Source organism: Seriola aureovittata, chromosome 8 (genome assembly GCF_021018895.1).
Source record: "Seriola aureovittata isolate HTS-2021-v1 ecotype China chromosome 8, ASM2101889v1, whole genome shotgun sequence".
Classification (NCBI taxonomy): Eukaryota; Metazoa; Chordata; class Actinopteri; order Carangiformes; family Carangidae; genus Seriola; species Seriola aureovittata.
The window spans coordinates 4,823,523-4,849,003 of NC_079371.1; the positions used below are offsets into that span (position 1 = coordinate 4,823,523).

Consider the following 25,481-nt stretch of genomic DNA (forward strand, 5'->3'; position numbering starts at 1 on the left):
TTTTCAGGGGTTTTTAACATAAACGGCTGCTGCAGGGGGTGCCTGGGGCTTTTCACACAACAATTCCGAGTCCTGTTTTGGATTAAAGTTGGTTTCCACACCAACCCTTATATACACACACATGCACACACACACACACATGCCTGACTCGTTATCCTCCGCTCCTCTACTAACACTTGTTTAAATGAAGTAAACAGGAGTTTAGTATCGTCTTTTTTCAATTTTTCACCTGATGTGTTGAGTTCACCTTTAGTCCAACGCTGAATGTAAACCTGACTTTATGATGTGTATAGAAACTGGCTTGCAGATCAGTCTTACTAACCTGCTAATATACAAATAAACAGCGGAAACCCTTTGTCTTTATCTCGACCCCGAAACTGAAAGGGGACAGATTTCAAAACTATAACCCGCTGCTGCAAACAAAACAAGTAGATGGGGCAAAGTCTGAAGAACAACACACTGTATCTTTGATGCTGTCTGAATCCCCAACCATAACATTAACCATGATGGAAACGACATCTAATGAATTGATAATCAAATCACTCCTGAACATCATTGCAGTAGTATAATTGTTTAGCCTGGATATCTAGGTTACAGAATTAGCTTACTGCATGGGGGAGATGTCATCACAGATGTGACTGGTTAATAATTAGGTCAAATCGAGACAGAGATCTTTCACTAATGCGTTTTTCTGTCTCCCCCCCACCCACCCACCCAGCTCCTGTAAATCTCAGGCATTTATCAGTGGTTGACAGCAACTATGAAATGGATGCCATAATAGTCTTTAAAGCCTCTCTAGAAGTCTTGGAAACCAACACTGGCTTTAGAAAAAGATGCCTGATATCTACTGTATCTCACTTAGATTTAGCATTTATCTGTTCAAATCCTCCTGATGTGAAGCCTGGCATTACAAACTGGGCCATGTGGAACAATCTTCCCCAGCTTATGCATATTTATGATGTCTCCAGACATATAAAATGGAGCTTGCATCAAAATAATACGACTTTCCCGGGCATCACCATTGATTGAAGAATTACTCGGATCTCTTATTTAAGTGCAAGTAAGATCTAGCAGTGAAATACACTCATGTATCAAAAGTGCAAGTACTTCTGGTGAATAGTGGTCCCTTTCAGAGTGTTAAGTTATTGATGCATTAACCTGTGAGCTATATTTTTATGCTGTAAGTGATCCAGGTTGCAATGACTCTGACTTCTTCGTTTAAATTCCAGTAATGTGTTATGTTGCAGCTGTCGGATGAAAGCTGAAGCTTGTATCTCCGATGTTGGGGATTTTCCCTCCTTTCATATCAGTTGAAGGATTACACGCTCATCTACAGTCTGGAAAAGAACATTCTCTAACCTCTTATCCTTTGTAAAACTCTGTCAAACGTATATTTCCATCAAGATTTTAAACGAGGCTGGCCCTGAAAAGTTGACACTGTTATCTGAAAACTGCAAATGAGCTTATCTTATGGTAAATGTAAAATGTTTTTTGGCAACGAGGTAACAACGGCCATCAGAAGTAGAAAAAGAGAAACATGTATAATATATTTCAGCTTAATTCTGAAGGTTCTCAGTCCCAGAAATGGCAAAAAAAAAAAAAAAAAATCTAAAGATCTAATGGTTTTTGATCTATTTTGAGGGTTTTTTTTTATGAGCAATTACAAAGTGCTGTGTTTCTCAGTTTCTCTCCTTTCCATGGTCTGCGTGGTTTGAATGCCGTAATTGGAGGTAATTGTGGCGAGAGCGGAGTGATAAGGCCGTAGACTCACGCAGAGTCAGTGGCACCAACATGGAGCCCGGTAGACGGCTGACTCCAGTTCTGGTCTCCTTCCATTTTTTAAAAAGTCCTTTTAAAAAAATAAAAAATAAAAAAAAGACAGACAACTGATAAAAAAGAAAATACATTTCTGTCCTTACATCTTCAAAGCATAGTTTTCACAAATAGGCTAATTATTTTGTTTTTTACCTTTCATCTCACAGGATGGAGAAAATGCTTGTTTTGATGTTCTTCTAACCTTATAATCCAGGGATACAGAACGTGCAGCATTTAATAGGCTATGGTAATTTTCGATGATGGCTTTGAATTGTGCTCCGGCTTCAAGGAGAGCTAAAGCTTGTCTCGCCTCCATTAGTTCTACTCTGATCTTGCACAAGGTCTAATTAAACTTTCCGTCTAACTCTCCCAGGTAGGAGTAATTGGGAAAGAGTTACGGCTGTTCATATTGAAGACGACCCCCAGTTTGCACTGCTCACGGCCGGATATGGGACCATTAAAAATGGCAATCCATCACGATTTGTTTCCACTCTCCTGTGTGCAGAGATGTCTCCGAGCCCGGAGCTTTAGTGAAACAATGCACTAGTCCAGATGACCCGGTGGGTTATTCGTTCTGTTGGATTATATATCCCACCAGAAATGCTCAGAGGGAACCTCGCTTGGCAAGGATTTGCAGAGGGCTTGAAGGGGCCTGCTGTAGACAAACAATCTTTTAACAGTCGGTGAAGTGGTCCACTGAGAGGACAGTGATCCCCTTTATAAAAACCACTTGTCCGACATTGTCTCTCCTCTCTCTCCCCTTGTTGGTTACATAAGGCCAAGGTGCTTTGTGATCGTTTGCAGGCTCTCCTGTTTTGTTTTGTCTCTCTCTTTCTCTTGCTCACTCTTGCTCTTTTTTTTTTTTTTCTTTCCATGGGACTGCAGAAGGTTTTTTTGGGGGGGCTTGAGAGGGGGGATATGATCGTATCCTGACTTCTCTCTCGCACTGTGCGCTGAGGTTTGGCTAACCTCCAGCTTTGTCTGCTTTTTCCCGGGCGCATTCCCATCTCCGGCGTGCTCGAATTCCTCTCTCCTGAGCGCGCGTTGCACTTTGCTGCGCCTGATGGCTGCGGTTGGAAGACGAATTACTCCGCAGGCGTTTGTTTGACAGATCGAGCCATTGCGATTGCGCACGTGTTAAAGAAGCCGTACGGAAGAGATCAGTTTGACCTTGTCTCAATTATTTAGCTGTGTGTCCTTTTGTTGTTGAAAGACAGAGCCAAGATGGTATTTTCACCAGTGTCCTTGACCCATGAGAACTCACGAGTTCTTAAGATCTATAAATCTAAAGCCAAGAGTCCATGACGTTCTATCTAAACAGTTGAAACAACCACAAGGAGAGGTAGGAAGGGAAGGGAAGATGGAGTGAAGTAACAATGGTTTTTGTCTGCATGTCTCCAGAGTTTGCAGGAAATGAATCGTGTTGAACGTGGCACTCTGTCACCCCTAGTCCCACTTTACAAATTCTCTTACATAGCAGGGCATTCATCAGATGTGCGCAGATCATGCCATACGGTTTTCAGATTAAGCAAAGCAAACACAGACACGGGTCTGGGCTTTTTCTAGACGGTCACTAATCCCTTTCCGAAGTTGAGCGGATGACAGTTTCTTTCATACAATACAGTGGCTCCTAAATAGTGCAGGAACTTTTGGTAAAGGATGGTTTTCCAAGCTTCCGAGGGTTTGTTAGAAACCCCTGGAAGTTTCGAAGCTTTGTTGGAGCAGTTGCGGGAGTTAGTCCTCACTGACCTGCATGGGTGCGGTTCCTTCGAAGGTTTCACAGTCAGCAGTTGGAAGGGACGCAGCCTTTCAGTCTGAATATGAGAAGGCTCCATGATGACTCTCCTGCTCCTGTTGGGAAATGCAGCAATTGGGTGCTTGGGTTTTTTTTTTTCTGCCTCTGTTGGAATACTCTGCTAACCAGCCCAAGCTGCACCAGCCTTCAACCCTCCTCAGTCTCAAAGCACTGTCCTCACATTACGCAAGGCCCAGCTGAGGTTTGGACCAATGTAACCCTAGATAACCATCATGTCATTGTAAACAAACAGCGAATTATACCTCAGATTGAATTAGTTTTGCTTATTTATTTATTAAACATCTTTTGAATCAGCACGTTTCAAAGCTGACTCTCTTTTATGGCATTGCAAAAATTCCTTTGTGCCATTTCACTGTTTATACTGCGCCAAAACCCTGAGTAATTTCTTTTAACAGCATATGATTCTGGCTTTGATTGTATGATGAAGTGTTATATTTGGAATTCGTATGCGATTCCAGTCTTTTTGACACATTAAGTCCAGCCCGCGTGCTCATGTGCACATCAGTGAAAACTGATGATGCAAAGTGGAATCATTCAATCTCAGAGGCCGAGTATAACGAGAGCTGGAAGTCTGTGCTTCCACCAACCCTTGACCCCGACTCGTCAACAGCAACTAATGAGACATTTAATCATTTTGAAATGATTGTTTCCTGCAGGAGGCGCACCCTGCTCCGGTTTTTACGATCAGATGAGCTCAGCGTTTACAGGCCAAGTGTTGCATCAGTTGCACTCAGAGGTCACATTGTGTTTTTTTTTTTTTGTGTGTGTTTTTTTTTTTTTTTTTCAGCAAGCTCTGCTTTGGAAGAAATGTTTGTACTAATGATGTGAATTTTAACCTTTTCACTAAGGGATTCATAGCGTTCAATGGAGCAAGTATGCACTGTATTACTCATCTGTAATGCAAACCATCGCTCACTTAATTAATCAGACCCTCTACCGGTTATTAAAAACAACTGAGTCGGTAACTGACAAAATATGTGCACAGCCTACATGGGATTGTGCTCAAATAATACATCTCTCGCTCCTGCAGTGACCCCCCCCCCCCCCCCCCCCCCCCGGTCTTTCTGTCTGCAGAGGATTTGGCAGGACTGCAAGTATGAGATGTTTTAAAGTGGGAAACATTTGAAGACCGGTGCTACTTCCACTTTTCAGATGTGGGGAAAATTGGTAAAGGTTGTTTGCTCACTGTCATGGCAGGTGATGCTTTTTTTACCTTCAGCTGTAACCGCAACTCCGGTTTCTCCTCGCTTTGGAAGACTTATTTCGGTATATTCTGCTGCTCTGGAGGTAAAAGTCTGTACTTTGATGTGTGTAGTCTGCTTTTTAAAGATGTCTTCTTTAAAGATGGGTGAATGTGGAGTGTCAGAATTACGAAAAGTGAATGACAGAAGCAGCAACACGATGAATCTTAGTTTTTGTATCGTGTGCCAAAGCCTTAGAAACTTCTTACTCCACCTCAATACAATAGAGGTTAATGGAATTGTATTTGTGGTGCTGCAATCCTCAGACCTCTTTATCAACAGATTTCATAGGGACTGTATCTTTAGAGAAAAGTAGCTCCAATGAGCTCTGTAAACTATCCAAAATAAGTGGGACATTATTTCTGGAAGACAAGTTGTTTTTGATATCTTTTTTGAATGTATTTTCCCATGCTTTTAGCCCCACAAACGAAATGAGATTCCATTCACCACCATTATATTGGGGTCACTGCAGAAATCTCAGACGTGGATATCTTGAAACAATAAAAGCAAACTATCTGCAGAGAGGTTAGTGGAGAAATATGTCTTTTTCTAATACGGATGAACTAACCCTTTAAATTTAACTTTTATGAGTGAGAAAGGAGACTAGATTACATAACATGAGCTCAGACATCTAAATTATCCCACCTGTCATTTCTTCGTATTTCATGCAAGCTCTGGGAGTTTTTTGCGACAAGATTAATTTATCACTGCTGAGCACGAGTCTCCAGCCTCAACCTCTTGGACAAATACCTTCCATCACTTAAGGTCTCATAATCGACAGCGCTCAGGAACCACTTGACGCATGAATCATTCATACCTCTCCATAAATAATAAAACCCTGGCAGCCAGTTAGCAGCACCTGCAACTTGAAACAGTAGTTCGTGAAACACAATCTTTTACCTTGTAAACTAATGTGTTTCACCTGCCTCAGCCAGGGCTGTCTGAGTCCGCCGCAGACAGGTAGAGGGAACAAAACCTCTCTTCCTGCTTCTCTCGGCCTCCCCCCAACCCCCCCACCCCCTGCCCCCCAACCCTCCCTCCTGACCTTGCTTCCTCTTCCTCCGATGAATTTTTCACCAACGCTCTTTGATATATTCTCGTCCCGTGGGAGCCTGGGTAATGCAAACTGGAAGCATGAGGCGTAATTATTTCTCAAAACTGCACTTCTACCCTAATTAGTTCACTCCTCAGAAGTGGGCCTTGCATTATTTACACATCAAGGGGACACACAGGGTGGGAGATAAATATTCATTGTTTGTTGACTTTGCCCCGGTCCCTCGGCTCAGGCGCAAGTTGAGTCGAGAGCCGCTGTCATTGTGGCTTGTTTATACGGCTTCTGCATCGCTGGTGCTCAGGACATAATCTGTCTTGTTCTTCCGTAATTATCTGCACTCATGCAGACACACAGACACCAGCTCAGAGTCGGTTTAATAAGAGGACAACATCCTCGTCCAGGCGCAGCCACATCAGATGAATAAGTGTTCAGTGATGAGATTTGTTGTAATTGTGACCTTGCCCTGCTGCAGTGCTGGTGTCACAGTAGTAAACAGTAACAAGCATATTTTATTCAGTCTGACTCTGACACCATTTCAGCCACGTCCCCCCCACCCCCCAAGCCTTTTTTGTTCTGGGTCATCCTTAATGAACTAAACTTTTTTTTCTCAAAGGAGTTGGTGGCAGCTGTTATGAAGAGTTTCCTGCTTCTGTTGGTTTGCAAAGCAGATTTGTGGGGCACGTGAAGTCTGCCTTTCCTGTCAATAGCTGGGTATGAATAGATCGCTGTATCTGACCCCCACCCCCACCCACCTTGGTGGTCATACGGCCTTGAAGCCCATTGTCTCTGTAGATGCCTGCCGGGAAACTCTTGTTGCCTCAAAAAAGCTGCATCTATTGTAGACTTCTGACAACTGCTCTTTTGCCATTTCCTATTTCATCTCACTAACGCGTAGTTTCATCTGTGTGTGTGTGTTTCAAGGGATTGTGAAAGAGAGGTGGGGGCATCTTGTGATGCCTGGCACAAGAATTACCATAATCACTGTCAACATTAATGGAGATCCTATCACTGGAGAATTTAAACACGGCTTTTCCATATTTATAGAAGCAATAAACAGAGAATGCGCAGCAAAATGTCTGTTATGATTCAAAAGCGAGTCGTGTTTACTGGCTTTGAAATGCATATTTGGGTTAGTGGATGAGGCGGAGGGGATCGCAGTTTAAGTTGTGGGATATGAGTGGAAATGTAATACCGCCACACTAGACACAGAACATCTGAAACCATAAATGTCTCACTCTCACTGTCTCCAGGGTTTCCACTTTCCCTCAGACATTTGCATAGCTGAGCTTGTGTAACTGCTCCTCGTGCTGCTATAGGTGGTTTCCTTAATTCCCCTTGGAACCATTGCAGTGAACTGGTTTATAGCTGCAAACTATTGCTCTAATATTTTTCTTATATATATTAATTCTAGTTCTTTTGTAGTTCTTTTTTTTTTTTTATATGTCTGTCATGATAAACATTTGTGAGGTTGGCCACTGATGTTGTGCGATGGGGTTGAGGTCAGGGCTGTGGGGCAAGTGCTGAGAACAAATTTCTTTATGGACCTTGCTGTGTGCACGGGGGCATTGTCACGCTGAAACAGGAAAGGGCCTTCCTGAAAGTGTTGCCATAAAATTAGAAGCACACCATTGTCTAAAATATTGTGTACTGTGGCATTAAAATTTCCCTTAATTGAAATGAAGTGCCCTCGCCAAAAAGAGCAAAAGCACCTGGAATGGAGTGTCCACATAATTTTGGCCATATAGCATATCAGTCACAAGCCAGGTTGGTGACAGGAGAGCGTTCAGAGATCATTGTCACTTTGATTTATTTGAAACAGCATCATTTATATAAACAGCTGATTGACTCGTCGTTCTCTCTCTCACCACTGGTGTGTCTGTATTACATTTAATCAGATATTGGAGATATGCTTTATGGGACCACGTTTATCCACACTGGGGTGTCTGTGGTCTGAAGTAATGTTGGTTTATTTTGGTTCCTAAGACATGAAAGTGAAAATCCCTGGGCTGCTGTTAGTTTGCTCTTCTGTTACACTCACTGTAAGTCTCTGTGGAAAAGAGCCTCGAGTCAGTTTGCAAAATTGTACAGTTTCCATAAGCTCCAGTGACAGTGGGGGTATACGAGGGCCTGCCATAGACCCACAGGGCAGTTCTGTTCAGTTTCTCTTATGTTAGTACTAATACTGCAGTACATACTACAGTACATCTTGACCATTTGAACTTATGAGGTAGTTTAATGGATCGATCTTGAATTAAATAAGTTTAAATATGTGATTTAAAAGAAATCTTAATCGCCTTAAATCAAGTGAATACAACTGTCGGAGGCAGAGATAACTAGCACCGAACTAGGCTAGTTAGCAGTAAGATTCTGGTCTTTCCACCAAATATGTAGTCGCTGTGTTTCGGCTTTGAAGCGGAGACTTATTCTGCTATTACCTTTGGATAAAACAATAATTCAGTCTCTTCAGTCTTTTGACCTTTCCCATCAACATACGACACATTTCACACTTCTTCCCTCTCTAGCCTTTCTGGAGTAAGACAATTATAACTTTTCCACTTATTGTGCAGCGTTTCCGTCATCTGAAGTGGACGCATTTTTTTTTTTTGTTTGCAGCCATCTTAACAGCTGTAGCAGGCTGAGTTTGGCAGAGCTTTAACGGAAACTGTGGTGTTTATTCTTCCCCTGCAGGTGGAGATCACGCTGCAGGACGTCAATGACAACCCGCCTGTTTTCCCTAATGACATTCTTGATGTGACCATTGAGGAGAACGTTGGAGATGGCTTCAAGATAATGCAGCTAACAGCCACGGATGCAGACGAGGTAATAGCTCCCCAAGTTTCTATTCGGTCTGACAGTGTTTTTGTACTTTTCTGTGGCCGTTTTCCGCTCCGCTGCTTTCTGAATTGATATCCTGGGAGTGATTTGAATTAAAAAAATATGCTCTAAATTTTTGTTCCTACAGTGTAGAAGTCACTATAGAATCGAAGGGGTTTCTGAGGCTAATGCAGCTGTCAGTATTGAAATGGAGCTAAGTCGACATTTAGTGTCTTTATGTTGGACCATTTTCATGCCAAAAAATTATAGATATTCAGAACCATGGTAGGAAACTTTGTCTGTCCCTGGGGAAACAAGTTAAGCCTGTAATATTTATAATAAAGGAGAGGGTGATACCACATATGTTATTATTTTTGATAAACTAAGTAAGTAAATAAATATACGTTTTTACAACAGTTTCCAAAATAAAAGCTGCAAAGTCAAACTATTAAACTGATAAGATTGTAACAGGCACAAGACAAAAAAAAACCAAAACAGAAATAACATAAAACAAAAGAGCAAAAACATCAGTTAAGAAAACGAGGAGATAAATGTGAGTCTTGAGAAGATTATTTTTTACTTCAGTTGAATTAGAGAGGTAAACTTTTCCAAAGGTCTGGGGCCAAAGACAGCAAATGCACAGTCTCCCTTCATTATAATCCAGGCTCTGCAAACATCCCACAGATACTGGCTGGATGACCTCAGACCTGTTAAAGCCTTTTTAAATAGTAAAACAAGGCCACTGTTCTCCAGGGTCTCTTTATTAAGTGCCACTGATTTGTTAGGATCTTATATACCTCACTGGCATTGAAACAATGATGTATTTTATTTTTTAAAAAAAGGCCAATTCCAGCCTCACTCACTTTCAGACAAATATATGTGGATTGGGAATTAGGTGCATATGAGCAATAGAGCAAATAATATGAGTGAGAGTGGAGCCACGGGAAGGGTTTTAGAGGTTATAGTTATTAGTTGGACATAAAATATGGTGTCAAACAACGAGCGCGAGAGTAATGTTGAAACAATAATTGAATTTATCATTCCATGACAGAAACTAATCAACAAATTTTCTCATAATTGATTAATCCTTGAAGTTGCATTGAGTTTCTCACTGTCAGACAAAACGTACAACTTGAAGACGTCACCATCGGCTCCAGGAAATCATGTGGGACATTTTTTGCTCAAAAAAAACCAAAAGAAAACATTATATTACATTAGAGAAATGTCTGTTTTAGAGCACATGTACAAAGTGGTATTACAAGGGCTAGCCAGTTAGCATGCTAACATCAGAGGATATATCTGCAACACAATACATGGACGTCTTTGACATAACGTCAAAACTGTTTCTTCTTCACATTCTGTTGATCATTTTAACACATTTTTTAAATAATTTAAACTACAATACTTACAGTACATATAACACCTTTAAATCAAGTCTTCATACATTTTTTCCCCGTAGACACACACACACATATACAGAATGAATTGTCTTTCCTCTATCTCGTGTGTTGACGTTATCTGAGACGTGTTGAGGCCACTGGTGTCATAGAGGCCGGAGGAGAGCCAGCGATTGATTTTTCGGCATGCTGCTCCGATAGTCCCTCCACGATCCCCATAGTTCACATTACATCACCTGCATCACTCTCAATTAGTTAAAAGCTTCATCTCTCGCTGCTTTAGGCAGGATATGGACATTAAATCCTGCAGTGAGCAAAACGCAGACCCTGCCGGCATCTCCGAGGTCTGCGGTCCCTCGCCCATGCCAAAGGACACAGTTGAAATGAATGGAAAAAGTCAGGCCATAGAGGGGAGAGAGATTAGAAAGAAGGAATATGGACTCAAATTTAATGTTAACTTATGAGGCCACACGTTTTTTATTGCACAGCTGTTGCCTAACCCCCTTCTCTTCGCTCCGAATGTGAGAAAAGTCGTACAAAGTCCCACTCCTGGCCATTTTTCTTTTATCGAAATAGTATATTGACTGTAAATCTCAGACCTGGAAACAGGTCAGTCTTTTCAGTAGGGGGATTTTAAGGACATTATTTGATTAGTTTCTTTTTTCAGCACCAAAGTATTCATAGCTTTGATCTTGAAAGGTTTAGCATATGGTATTGAAATCAAACTGTGCAGTTGTTCACTTTTTCCTCACATCTGAAGTTAAAAGGAGTGTCAGCCTGAGCAGTAGTCCCTAAAATGAAACTTCAGCGTTCATTTTGACATGCACATACAGTATATGCATGCACTTTTTTTCCAAAATGACCAAACTCAAGAACTGTCTTGCAAAAGAAGCCACATTCTGCCTTCAGTCAAGTGAAAAAGAAAACACAGGGACATTAAGAGAAACTGTCTTTTTAGGAATTACAGATTCTAGAAATGTTTACTCCAAACTTCAGCACTGCCATGAATAGGTTTGCTAAATAGAAGCCTGCACTTCATTCCAGCTCTTACTCGGAGCCAGATACGGGTCCAGCCAAGTCTTTGCCCACATCCTTGCGCAGGAAACTTAAGTTGCGCTGACACTAAGCGTACGGAACGCATTGGAGCCCTTGTTGAGAAAGCCACATGTGTGAGCCAGTGCAGAGTAGCCAAGAGTGCAAGCTGTTGGCCAGCTGACGGGCTGAATTCAGACATCATAATGATCCTATCCAATTTAACAGTGCTACATGTGGGATTCATGTGTGAGAGTATTAAAATGCTGTTTCTACGCATCCGTTTTTTGCTATGCCCATTTCCACCCCGAAAAGAATGAAAGGCTTGCATGAGGTTTGAGAGAAAATCAATATAAAACTTTGGTCTTTTGTCTAATGCAGGCTAAGGCCTCTCTGAAAATGTTTCTCACCTCATTTGAAAGAAATATGCTGCCTTTTGTGCTTTTGGAAAGACTGAATGTTTTATTAGAGTTCTGACCTTATGTGGAAAGTATGTCACAGGTAAAAACCTTTTTTTTTTTTTTTTTTTAATGAAGAAAAGTGCAACAATGGGTGTTTCAGGAGAGGTCTTTGAAAGTGAGCGCAGCCTCAAAATGAGTGGTAATGTGTTCCAGAGGCCTACAAATCCACTTAAAGTATATTTCTAGGCACACACAGCAGTGCAAGCCGGTTGGGTCATCCCTTAACTTTCAAAAGGCTTTATATGAAAGCTTCTCGGTGACAACACTTTGCTTGTTTTTCAGGAGTCTGTGTTATGATTGGCTTGCTTGCTCTGTGGTGTTGTATACAGGAAGCTTGCTATCCCCGCCGGCGCTGTCTGCTTCGCACCTCTTACTTCTCATAGGAACTGCGTGCTCCCAAAAACCACTCATCTGCTAAATGAGTTTCCTTCTGCTCCAGTCTGGTACACTTTGCTCCCTGGAAAGCTGCTGTTTAATTGGTCAGCCCTTCGTTTTTTCCTTTTTTTTTCCTCCCCCAACAACCAGCCGTGTCTGTGGAGAGCTATAAAGTAGTCAAACTCTCGAGTGGAGGTCAAGAGGGCAACCAGTGTTGGTGTGTGTTATGTGTGTGTGTGTGTCTTAATTACGTATGTGAGTTTACTGAAGAGATAGAGATGGGACCAGTCAGTGAAATCAGTGCATTAAAATGAGATTGTAGGTATTCTTGTGGGTGAAAATGCTTACCTGTTTTCATAATGTGTATGCGTGTGCTGGACTGTGGACCCCCTGCTCGGCCTCTCCCACCTTCCTTGCTCTGCCTTTGAACCCTATCAGAAAATTAATTGGCAAATGGCGGGTGTTGGGTTCCGGGCTGCAGCCCAGGTGGCTGATGGGATTGCCAGATCTGGAGCCTCTGATTGATGACAGCAGGGTCCTTAGATGAGCAGAGCCTCACTCCGTCCTACTCGTCTCCCTCGTTTCTTTTTTTGTTTTTTTTTTAATAGGCCTGGATCTCAGACCGGGTCTCTGGTAATGCAATGAGAGACAAGGTCAAGGAGACAGAGGTTTTATCCGTTTGTAAAAACAGGCTACGAGGAAAGAGATAAGAGCAAGTCATGAACTTGGCCTTATGATATTGACTCTTGTCTGAAGCGTTTGGCAATGGCTGCCATGTTCAGACTGGTTGGTGCATTAGCACTTCTGCACAAAGTCTGTTAAAGATAGGGAAAGAGAGTATTTAATGACTGACAGAATCTGATCAAACTGCTCCAACTCTGAAGTAAGGAAATATCTCCTCCTTATACACTCGATTTTTTACCCTTTTACCACACAATCTTCTACCAGCAGGATGCTAGCCCTGTGTATAACTGTTCCAAGCTGCTAATACTATGAAAAACTTGTATGCATATGGCCATGTAATGTATGTATCAATAGTCTTATTAGTCGCTGTGATCATTTTTTAGAAATGCTCTGAATTAACTGTAAGCTTTAAAATATGGTATGGTGTCTCCAGGTGGCTTGGTGATCGATATAAGGTTATATTGCTATGTAATGGAGAATTCAAACTTCCATTAATATATTTTTAGCCACTGTGTAAACAAGTAGTAAACAAGTTGACATAGTAACCCCCCTATAAAGTTGTTACAGTTGACATGTTAGCAATAACCTGCAATTACAATGCAACATTAGCCTTCATCTGCTACACTATGTTCACCAGCTAGGTGTTAACTTAGTCAGCAGTTTTGTTCTGGACAGGTTTATTTGATCTTTTTCACTGAAAAAAAAAAACAATGAGCTCAAAGATGCTAAGAGTCATTTTAGCTAAGCAGCAACAAGCAGTGCGACAGTAGAGAGTTGACATTATGCTAATGTCCTAAAAATAGCACTTGTGTTGCCACAGAAAAAAATATGCAGCAGAGAACTGCATTATTGTCTTGGAGGGTTTGAAATAAATGTAATATGTGTTCAACAAACACAGTCCTGAGCGTACAGATTAAAAGAGAGGCGAGAGACACCGTGTCTCTCTGTATTACAAGCCACAGCTAACATGGTGCTGCAGCAGCTAATATCACCCTTTCAGCATTACTGCATGCACACAGGTTATTTAAGACACTGATTGTCATGTGAGCACCATTGTCCACTGTGGCAGTAAATGTGTCAATATGCAGATATGGCCACAGCTTAATGCAGCTCCTCTCTTTGTAAGCCTCTCCCATTGTCCTGGCAGGATCAAAAAGCATCACACAAACATCAGGCATAGCTGAAAGAGTCTCTTTTAGCTTCGCTCTTAACCAGCTGTAACCAGAGCTCTCGCTTCAATCTCAATGAATAGCAGTAGCTTTTTGATGTTGCTTTTCCTTTTTGGCAGAAGACACCGAGTGAGACAGTTGTCTGATCTCTTATTGTCCCCGGCACAAATATAAATGTCAAGCTCTGTCGTCGGACTCATTCAGTTGTCATATCGCATTCAGTCCCCCTCTCCTATTCCAAAGCCTTCATGCTATAGCTATCACATGTGTCATGGTGCTTGTACTTGTCCAAGGTAACAGGGGATCTATTAGTTGCATTTATAGAGGAACACTATAGCCCCCAAAAAGTTCAAAGTCGAAGAGTGAGTCTCTCTAGAACATCGCCATTCAGCTTCTGTGTGTCTTTTTCTTTTTCTCTTTCTAGGTTGACCAGCGCTCGTTTAGATGAGTCTCACAAATGATGCATCACATACAGAACATGTGATTTTATGCGGCTTAAAGACAGTTTGTGTTTTCGATCCTTTTGGAGTTCAAAAGGAAAAGTTTAGGGTTACTGTACTGCTGAACTCTCCATCATATCAAATCATTTTTGTCTCTTTCTCAAAACAAGCAAAGCAATCAACCATTTTAGCAACATAATCTTACCCTCTTTCCAATACTGATCATTTTTTCCAATACCAATCTTTTTCTTTTTGTCATTTGTGCAGCATTTTGCCTTATCCTGTCCTCATTCAAGATACTGACACTCATTTCTTTCAATTTGCAACATGATTTTTATTTGCACTCACAGATTCTTTTTACCAATTTTTAGTTTTTTAATTTCCAGCAGTCTCCTGTCAGCATGTTTGTGCAGGGTATAGAGTTTGTTCCAATCACAGACAGTTGGAAGTTCGTCCCGTGTTTGTGCAGGTCAGCCGGTATAATCCCTTTACATCTGCTATCTCCTGCTTCCTCTTCTTCTGCCCGTTGTTATCTCCATCTTGATTTGCAATCTATCACACGGTCTTTTTCAAACCACAAGCCCTTCCTTCATGGAGTGTCTCTCTGTGAAGAAGTCACAGTGAACGGCTTCATTCATGCGAGACAAGGAGGTAGTCTGATCCGGAGACATGCTGACACGCTAACTTGTGTGGTAAACAATCTGATTTCCTACCAGATAGAGTTGCTTTGATGTTTGTAATCAAGAAACTTTTCCTCCCCGTGGCCTGAGAGCATACAATTGAGGCAAAGTTCAGCGGGCTACAGCTGACCTACTGGCCTCTTCGTTTGGCTGTGAATCATGAGAGTCTAGAAAGAAAAGTACTGATCAAAACAATTTGGTTGGGAGAAACCAATTTAAACACAACAGCATTTCTGCTTGATGTTAAAGTTTATGGTTTTTCCATTTTCCACACCCTATAACATTTCATTTTTCTGTTTTCCCCACAGGGCCCCAACGCTCTTGTGACGTACACAATCATCAGCGGGGCCGACGATAGTTTCCGGATTGACCCGGAGTCCGGTGATCTGATCGCCACCAAGAAACTGGATCGGGAACGCCGTTCGAAATATTCCCTACTGGTGCGTGCGGACGATGGAAAACAGTCGTCTGACATGAGGCTGAACATCACTGTCAAGGACGTCAACGACCACACGCCCAAGTTCTCCCGCTCAACGTATTCGTTTGATATCCCTGAAGACATGGCGCCAGGTAAGGTCTTGGTGGCGCTCGATGCAGCGTCCAATTGCAACTGTGCTGTAGACATACGGTAGACGTGTAGACTCAGACGGGCAATGTTTTTGTCTCTCAGCCCTCAGACGGCACTTAGCCTGCTCTGTTAAGGTCATCAAGAGCCTCAAATTATTAGGAGCGGCTTCTTTGTAGTAGTTTATAAGAGAACTTTTTCTTCTTGCATTCTTTAAGACAGTTTTATACGACTGTTGTAGCTCTCCAAAATCCTCTGCATCTTCCTTAAGGGGGAAATTAGGAGTTTAATAGGTCAAAGGCAGAGTAACGGATATTTGATTTATATGGAAATCTATCAGCAGCCTGCAGGATTTACAGCAATACTGACAACTGGCCTGGCACAGCTTCTTTATCCCCCTCACTGCTTCAATTACAAGAAAGAGACAAAAGTATTTGGTAATCATACAAGACGTAATTATAATATGATCATGTAAAGTACTTTATCATTAGCTGTCTACACTGTAATCGCAATATCTCCATCTTTGAACCACCTTTGGTTCCAAAACAGCACAGGCTAAGTAAGTGTGTTTTTTTTTTTTTATGTTATTTTAGCAACTGGCAAAGTGATCAGTGAGTCACTGGTATTAATAAAGAATCCTAATAACCCCCTGCAGATATATTAAAGTTGTTTTGTTCTACAGGGCAGTAAAACCTCTCGCCTCTGTGTTACAACTTGTCTGACTCTCGCAGGCTCCATCGTGGCGGCGATCCTGGCCAGCGACTCTGACTCAGGGGTGAACGGAGAGGTCACCTACTCGCTGGAGGAGGACGACGAGGACGAGACGTTCCTCCTGAACCCGGTGACTGGAGTTTTCAACGTGACGCGTCCCTTGGACTACGAGACTCAGCAGTACTACATTCTGACGGCGAAGGCCCAGGATGGCGGTGGCCAGGCCAGCACAGTCAGAGTGTATTTCAACGTGCTGGACGTGAATGACAACGCGCCCATCTTTAACACCACTGCGTACAGCGCGTCTGTCTCTGAGAGCCTGCCGCCTGGATCCAGTATCATCACCGTCGGGGCCAAGGATGCTGATGATGGTACGTGCATGTGGGAAATTATACAGAAGATACAAGAGATAAATATACGAGATATATTGATAAGGTTCTGATATAATAATAGCATTATTCTACTATTGGACTTCTTATGGCTTATTTTCTATTTTATTTGAAAGGTACCTGCTGAAAGTCATGTATTTAATGTTTTATTATATTTAAATTGTTTTTATTATTATTGACATCATGTTTTTAAATTGTAAGGTGAGTTGACAGTTTGACAGACATTGATCAGACAAAATCAGAAACAAAACCACATGTAGGAATTTTGGCACTGTTTTGACTCCGTACTCAATGTTTAAGTAGACGTATTTTTAACAATATACTAAATTTAGAAGCATTTTCTAGTGCTGCCAAATCAAGATAAGTTGCATTAGGGCAAGAAAAATAGGTTATATTTTAAATTGTAGTTAAATCCCAGTTAAATCAAGTTAAATCCTGGTCAAGTATCCCAGAGATGTCAGTATATTTAGAGAAAACGTCTCTGGAAGAACGTTTTAAGCACTAATGTACTTTCAAAGTGTATAAATCAAGCGTGAGTTAGCCATAGAAGATTAATTTAATGTAGGCCTGTCATTTTGTTATGACAGCCGGTTACGCGGCAGCTCTCAAGCCTACATTTTCTTTTTTTCATTTTTATTTTGCGTCACGCATGAATGAGTTGATGAAACACAGCGTCTTCAGCGTATGATTAAGTGGCTCGAGTTATTTCTGCGTTTCAGGTGGTGGGTTTCGTGTTTGTGAAGTGCCGTGTGGTATTTGAACAGTCACCACTGCTCTCCTCTGCTGTAATTACCGCTTCACCCAGGCCTAATGTGGTTATAGTGACCTACATTCCTGGGAAATATGCTGCCTAGTTCTCCACCAGAGTCTGGCTTCTTCTTCCACTGTCCACATAATCTGACCGCGTCATCCTCTCAGATATATAGTTGCTGCTTTCCACTGTCAAAATAAAACACCGCCATTGTTAGCACTTCCTAAGCCCTGACCCTCAACCCCCAGACTTTGTCTCTAGACGGCGTAGCCTAAACTCTGGTGGAAGTAGCACTCAGCCTTTTGATAAGGGATTACTTGTGTACTGTAAATACACGCTGGAGTGTGGGAAGGTGCCTGGCGCTTTCCACATGAATACCCCGTTGAGTTGAATTACAGACGCTCAATTTAAGCTGATTTTAACCCCCCCATTTCCAGTGGAGTGCTGCGGATTAGGCCAGATTTCAAGGTTAGATACTTTACCGCGTCCATCCCCTCGATCGCACCGAAGTTATGTCATTTTACGCAAGTGCTTCAACTGTGAGGGATTTTCCCAAACGGCACTATCAGTTTAGGAAGTGGTTTGCAGTGGTGTTTCTCTTTTGATAGCAATCAGTCATGCTCCATGAATGCATCGTCCACACGGAGGACGAGAGAGAAGCAGCTGTTGCACATGTACAATTTGTGGAAATGGATGTTGATAACGCATATAGGTGCCGAATTCAGACAAATATACAGCAGATTTAACAATCACATGTGGAACAATGGTTTCCAGTCAGGAATATCAGCATTTGACCTCCATTATACTGCACGGTTATCTGGGTTTTTTTTTTAATGCAAGGTCGTTAAAAAATAGTACCTTGTTGATTAATGTCGACTGTCAGCCTCACTGTACAAAGTAGGGGATGTCCCAAGAGAGAGCATCTATCAAACACTGGTACCAGGTTTTATTTGTTCTCCAATCACAAAATTACACATTTAAGTCCCGGAGCAAAATACAAACTTAATTTCTCAGTCTGTCTCATTGTTGTTCAGTATCTTTAGGTCTGAAGCACTTTAGACTGACTGTATCTGTGAAGGAGATCTGTGAAGTAAAAGTGAAGGAATCCGTTGTTTTGATAATCAAATAATAATTTTAGTCATTTTTAAGCTTCTCACGTCTGGTATGTTATAGACATAAGTATTAAAAGATAAAAGAAAATGTGACGGTGGATTAGTTGATAGAACTGGTGGCTGTTGAAGATCATTATGTCTTTGGTATTTGTAACTAATCAACTATCATTATAATCATTACTCTCCTCTGACTCCCTCTTGGTATTTCTTACAGGCCCAAATGCTCAGCTCCTCTACAAAATTGCCTCCGGCGATCCCCAGAGTCATTTCATCATCACCAAGGGAGGAGTCCTCCAAACCAAGAAGGCCTTGGACCGAGAAACACAATCCTTCTACAACCTGGTGATCACCGTCAACGACCTGGCTCCACCTCCCATGACCTGCTTCACCAGCACCGCTCAGGTGTCCATCATCCTCCTGGATGTCAACGACTGCCCGCCGACCTTCACCTCCCAGAAGATGACCTACATCCAGGAGAACACGCCTGTGGACACGGTGGTGTTTACGTCCCAGGCCACAGACGCCGACAGCGGGCCCAACAGCTATGTTGAGTACTCCCTCAGAGGACCCTACGGTAACAAGTTCAGCATTGGCACAGTTGATGGAGACGTCAGGTTGGTTGGGGAACTCGACCGAGAGGAGCTTTCTAACTACACCCTCACAGTCGTGGCAACAGATAAAGGAGAACCCCCTCTGTCGTCCACCATGGATGTGACTATGATGGTTCTGGACGTCAACGACAACACGCCAAGCTTCTCACAAAACATCTACGACATTGAGATTGAGGAGAACACTTTGACTGGGACCGACGTCATCCAGGTGTTCGCCAGCGACGCCGACGAGGGCACCAACGGGCAGATCCGATTTTCCATCTCAGGAGGCAACACCAACGCTGACTTCAGGATCGACTCAGTCACGGGGGTGATCTCGGTGGCCAAGCAGCTGGACCGCGAAGCGCGATCTTCATATTCGCTCGTGGTCCAGGCTGCAGACCGCGGCAGCAGCCCCAGGGTGGACCGCACTACCGTCAACATCGTGTTGCTGGACGTCAACGACTGCTCACCCGTGTTTGAGCTCTCTCCTTACACCGTCAACGTTCAGGAGAACCAGGAGAACCTACCGAAAAACATTCTGCAGGTCGGTGTGTTTGTATTTCTTTTGCCAAAGCGTTCATTTACATTTAAGCAGGTTAGCGTGTAATTAACATTCACAGACAGGACCGTCCTGAGGGAAAAGAGGGCAGTGTTTTGAATGACAGTCCTGAGACCTTAAACAGACTAATACCTTAACCAAATTTGTTGTAGTACTAACTTAATAAGTGCAGGTATGTGAGCGGTATCAGTGCACTACACTGCACGGTGGTCTTATTTTGCTAAATGCCATGATAAATACCTGACTGAAATGATAAAGAAATGATATATGACTGCAATTTGCTCTGCACAATTAGGGCTTTATAAGGTTTCACCGAAATATGAAACTCAGCTAAATTGCATGACGAGGCAATTAGCATTCTAACCGCCTTGATGACTAAATGAGCCATACACAGTTTAAAAAAAAAATGGAAGGCAAGGACTGATTTCCAGTGACGGAGCAATTCCATTTTCTTTTGCTTGTGTACCTTCTGAGGAAATGAGAGTACAGTTATGTGGCGGGAAAGGGTCCAGGCGTGGTGGGTTTCGCCACACAAGAGCTCACATCTGCGCGCTAACATGGCTGTGCCTGTCTGCGGCACGCACGCCAGGAAGGGCTGGGGAGCCCGCAATGCATTTGGGCACGCCAGTGAGTGGTTTAGTAGTAGTAGTTAAGTGCTTCAGTATCAGACTGACTAACAGTTTCATACTCTGAATACTGAATGAATGTCTGTCCTTAAGTCCCAGAGCAGCTTAAAGATGCGTTTGTGACTTTCTGGTTTTCTGTTTTTTGTGGATTCCCTGGGAAAGTCTGATTAGACAAAGTGAATAAGTAATGATCTTCCTCCCCTCAACAATTACCTTCATGGTGCCGCTGAGCACCGTGATGATAATTAACCCTCAGCTGCTCCAGTGGAAAGACTAAGTGAGGGTGGTGGTTACACTGCGTTTTCTCCCAGCCAGGTTTAAATTTATGTGGTTGTGTGAATTTGAGCAGCGTGTTCTTTGCAAGAATGCTCCACTAAAAGGAAACATCCCCAGAATGAAATAAAAAATCAGTAATACAGCTAATGTCAGCTAATTCGTTTGGTCAAGTTTATTTATACAGCCAAAAAAACACATTTGTCTCCAGTGATGGAAAGTAACTAAGTACAGTGATTCAAGATCTGTACTTCAACAGAGTTTCAAGCCACTTTACTGGATAGATTCAACTTCTCATTTGTAAGAAGATGTTGTTTCTCCTTTCAACATAGTCCTGCTTTAGGTATTTTCATTTTATCCCACCATATACTTACTGTTGTGTAATGGATCGCGATAGTTACTCTACAGCTCGTTTAACCATTTTTAGTTGGTTGAAGTGTAGAAACACTATATTTTATATGCTGGTTATAGGTTTTTATAATCTTTATCTGCAAAGTAATAGTAATTAATAATTAAAAACATAATCGTGAATGTGTAAAGGCCCATTTTTGTTTTCTCCAGGTTGTTGCCAGAGATGACGACCAAGGTGCCAACAGTCAGCTCAGCTACATGCTAAGTGGTGGAAACGACGAGGGTGCGTTCAGCCTGTCCTCCAGCGGTCAGCTGAGCCTGACCCAGACTCTGGACCGCGAGGCTCAGGGGAAATACGTCCTGCTGATCACAGCCACCGACTCAGGTACGACCGCAGCGACGGCGCCTGGAGATGTTTGATGGTTCTTAAGTAAAAGATGATTTTATTCAGGCTTTGCGGTCTCATGTTTCAGTTGTTTATGTCTGAACTCATACCACATTCAACTTATCTTCCCTGAGCCGGTTGTATCCGACGAGGACTCAGCACCGTGTCATGCGTCCTTACAAGGGCATTGTTGAATTTTAGCAAAGCTAGAAAGATATTTTGTAATCAACCTTGAAAACCGAGCTGAACAAGAATATTTTCATAAACTAACAGCAATGTCAACAAACAGCATTTTGATTTCACAGTGTGCACAGCGCTCTTTTTTGTGTGGCACAATAACCTAAACATTCAGGAGTTTTTAGCTTGCAAAACAGTGGGTGTTTTTTGACCTATTCCCCGGCAGTCCTTTCAGCGGGTCCGATTGAATAGCATCCTCTGTTTATTTGGATACGGCGGTAGAGCTTGTTATAGCCAGATAAAAGGTTAACTTGTTATTGCATAGAGGCCAGTTAATGTGCAGTTAAAGGACTACATGCGTATCCCCGGTGTAGCCAAATCACATGGTATTCCAGTTAAGTATATGTTTCCTCGAGCTGCCCTGGCACAGCCGTCATGGTCTGAGGGCGGTTCTGTGTCATTCCTGGACTGACCATGTGACCGTTCATAACGCTTGTGTATTTTTGACTGTGCACAAGCTCTGGTGAGAATTGGGGAGATGTTGCACGGAAAGATGTAAGACGCTTCCACATAAATCTTTTACATCGTGTTTAAATCATTTGCATTTTTGTGGGAGACATGGTTTCAGTGTGAGTAGCATTTTTCAAAAGAGGATATTAATCAAAAACAATTCAACAGCATCGAATTTTCTGAATAAAAGTATATTTTTTCTCAGCATATTTAGTTAAGGTTTTCTTGCTTCACATACTGTTTTGAGGTCTGTGCCACATGGACAAAGTTGCCCAACAAGCGAACATACTAATTAGGATTCGATCCCTTTCTGTGCGCTTCAGAAGGACTCCATATTTAGAGCCCTGACAACAATTCCAAAATATTTTGACAGGACGTTTCAGTACAATGTTGGTGAGAGACAGAAAGAGGGATTTGGGGTAGAATATCAAAATATCAAAAAAACCCATAATCATAGTACAGGCCAAATTACCCAGCAGCATTTTCTCACATTTTTGAGGCCTCGGCTGAGACAGTGGGGGGAAATGGTTCTCCCAGGCGCTATCTGGCAGGACACACTTGAAGGTGGATTGGTGCAGACATGTCTCCGAGTCTGCTGTCTACCATGACCCATTTTCAACCGCAGACATTCATCTTAACATGTTGAAGTCTGCCTTTATCTTCCCATGCTGCCGTATTTGACAAGTTAAGAGTCCAAAACGGCATGTAACAGAGAGAGAAAAAACGACTCTTTAGTCTGTAAAAGTTTTGTTCTTCCAGCCAAGGATTTAAAAATACTCTCAAATATGTTGTATTGTCATGATTTGTGTTTATGTAAAAGCCGAGGCGGTGTCCTGCAGCAGCCACTGTGCCCTGCAAACACTTCATCATGACCACAAGAGATAATTCTGTGTTTTAACACAAGTGCAACGAGACTTTTGATCAGATAAATGTGCTGTAACTCCTCAGCTCAGCTTCTTTTTCCTTTTTTTTTTTTAAAACTTATTCCACATTTTGGGGGCGGGCCTTGTGTGCCTGTGTGTAGCGCCACAGCGGCCCGTCCTCCTGGGACATTTGCGGTAGTTTCAGTGAAGGTAAACTCATTAATCGTGGCCTGAGCTGAGCTTTCGGGAGCCTCTCTGTGGCGTGGACTGAAATCTGTCATGAAATGGATGGAAACAAAAGAGCTCACCGGGTGCTGGTTCTCGTTAATGGGCTCTGGCTTGGGCGAATTTGGCAAACTTCTGCCATTATTTGAAAATCCCAGCACAGCCTCTCTGAAATCCATACAACCTGTATAAAGGTGTTTTACAAGGCGTCTTGTTGAGAGGAAACTTGAAGATCAGACCTGGGATATTTCTTTTTTTTTTCCCCCTCTGTCTCTCTTTTGTTTATGGAAAGTTGTTTGCAGCATTTCTGAGTAAACCAGTTGTGCAGATAGAGGCAGATATTCAGGAGGTTCTGCAGGGTCCCTGGCTGATCTTACCGTTCAGCCAACATCTGGATCAGCTGCAGGCAAATCAGATTTTTAAGCCACTGCTTAGCAACATACAAGTTATGCCTGCTCGGAAGAATGTAAAACAATGAGATCTCCAACAGAGTCGCACAGTAAAATACTTTTGCCAAGCCATGTTGCTGGAATGGCTTTAAGTAGGCATCCGTGGTTGTAGAAAACATATTTTTATACACATTGCAGCTGCTCAGTTGTGGGTTCTTGCAGCTGATTCTCTCTTTTTTTTAAAAAAAAAGGAACAAAAAAACTTTGTTAGCATTCTTTCTGTTCTCTAAAGAAGTCTCTTCAGTCCTGATAACCGTAACAACTTTACATTATATGAAAAGACAGGGTCCATCTCCTTTCTGTTTTAAAATGAATGTAGCCAGGAGCCATGTTTTTATACTGGTGTCCTCATGTGGAAAAGTCTATTCCACTTTGGATTTTTAGGTGTAAGGTCAAGACTTATGTGCAGTTTTGAAACAGTCAACAAGCAGATCAATTTGCTGTATTTATATTTACGCATTTTGATATGGATATTAATCTCTGGGTTAGTTTGCACAGGATTTTTATTCATTAAAGGTCCATATTTCCAGTGTTTTATTTGTGCTGATATCCATGAGAAGATATATTTGTGGTTTTAAGAAACCAATAACCATCTCAGTGTAGTTTTACATCTCCTCATCTCAGGCTTCTCCTCTGGAGCTCTTGTAACAACAGGCCCGTCAGCCAATCAGAAGAGAGGAGGCTCTGAGTAGATTTCAGGTAAACACTCAGAGAAACCAAATCCTGCAAGACTGGACGGTGGGACCAGGTGGGCGGGGCTTGGGGCACAGCTGAGAGCGGTGACTGCTTTGTTGTGACATCACAAAGTTACAGAAGTTTTAAGACTCAGTGTCTGAACAGAGGTTGTTTGTATTTCTCTGTGGACTGAGGCTTTGATACTTTCACAGTATTAATAAAGAACCTAGACCTGCTTTATAATTAAAAAAAGACATGGAAATCTCACTTTATACAATATGGGACCTTTAATTTCGTGTTGAAAGTTCTTTGTGTGTCTCGGTTTTTAACATCTTGGATCACGTTGGAAGTAAATGCTCTCACATTAACTTCCCTCTTTTTGTAAATCCTTAAATAACTCAAATTAGAATGAAAGTATTTAAGTTAAGTTTAAGGAGACTGGGATAAGTTATGTCGGAGAATTTAGTTCAAATTGACCAGAACTGATGGAAAGTTTAGACTAAACTGAAGAGATAAACTACTTTCTGTAATGCGTGTGAGGTTGCAAGTATGTACATGCTTCTGTCTGTGCATTAATGCATTAACACACACATTTTCTTTTTCTTTTCCTGTGTGTTTATGCACTTGTGTTTGTGCTTTGTGCATTTGTTTTTGTGTGTGTAATCATGTGCTGCCTCCGAGTTTGTGCGAGTCTGCATGTGGTGGTGAGAGCGTCCTCGGGGGCCGCATTGACATGCACCGCGTTTGGTCACATTTATTAAAGAGGAGGCACAGTAAATCCCTTGGCCCATGTCTATTACAGCGGATACGGTCGCATAGAAATCCCATGTCTTTCACATCCCTCCAGCACATCGCTCCATAGTGCCGCGCTGTTTGTATATGGTCTTTTGGCTGGTGGGTGAGGGGAAGTATTGGGGGTGGGGGGGCTAAACGACCGCTTAGCAGATAAAGAATTTTAATGACCATCCCTATTTAAAAGCAGGATCTTTTATTCTCTTAAATGGCGCCCATGAATCTGGTGTGTAAACCCTTCCGTCTTGCTTTAGTTGAATAATGATCTGTCAATCTCCGGTCTGTCATCTGGTTTTGTACAAGAACAACAAAGACAATTTAACCTCAGGATATATCTACCCACCTCCGTCCCGTAGAGCAAATGAAGTCCTGTATGAACACTGATAACGCCGCGTTGAAACGTCGCTACATCACTGTCCAGCGCTTGTCACGATAAATCTTTAATGGGGTCCATTTCTGAAGGTTCAAGCCAGTCTGCAGTCTAGTGGCAACACAGG

At 42.2% G+C, this 25,481-nt stretch overlaps 1 protein-coding gene across 2 annotated transcripts in view; it reads left to right on the forward strand.

Moving 5' to 3' along the window:
- Nucleotides 1-25,481, forward strand: part of fat4 (FAT atypical cadherin 4) — a 107,211-nt gene that overhangs the window by 47,278 nt on the left and 34,452 nt on the right. For both annotated transcript variants that reach the window (XM_056382337.1, XM_056382338.1), the window contains exons 2-6: nucleotides 8,615-8,746; nucleotides 15,287-15,548; nucleotides 16,275-16,625; nucleotides 18,721-19,643; nucleotides 21,119-21,293. In XM_056382337.1, coding sequence (XP_056238312.1) covers nucleotides 8,615-8,746; nucleotides 15,287-15,548; nucleotides 16,275-16,625; nucleotides 18,721-19,643; nucleotides 21,119-21,293 — 1,843 coding nt within the window. The remainder of the gene's footprint in view (nucleotides 1-8,614; nucleotides 8,747-15,286; nucleotides 15,549-16,274; nucleotides 16,626-18,720; nucleotides 19,644-21,118; nucleotides 21,294-25,481) is intronic.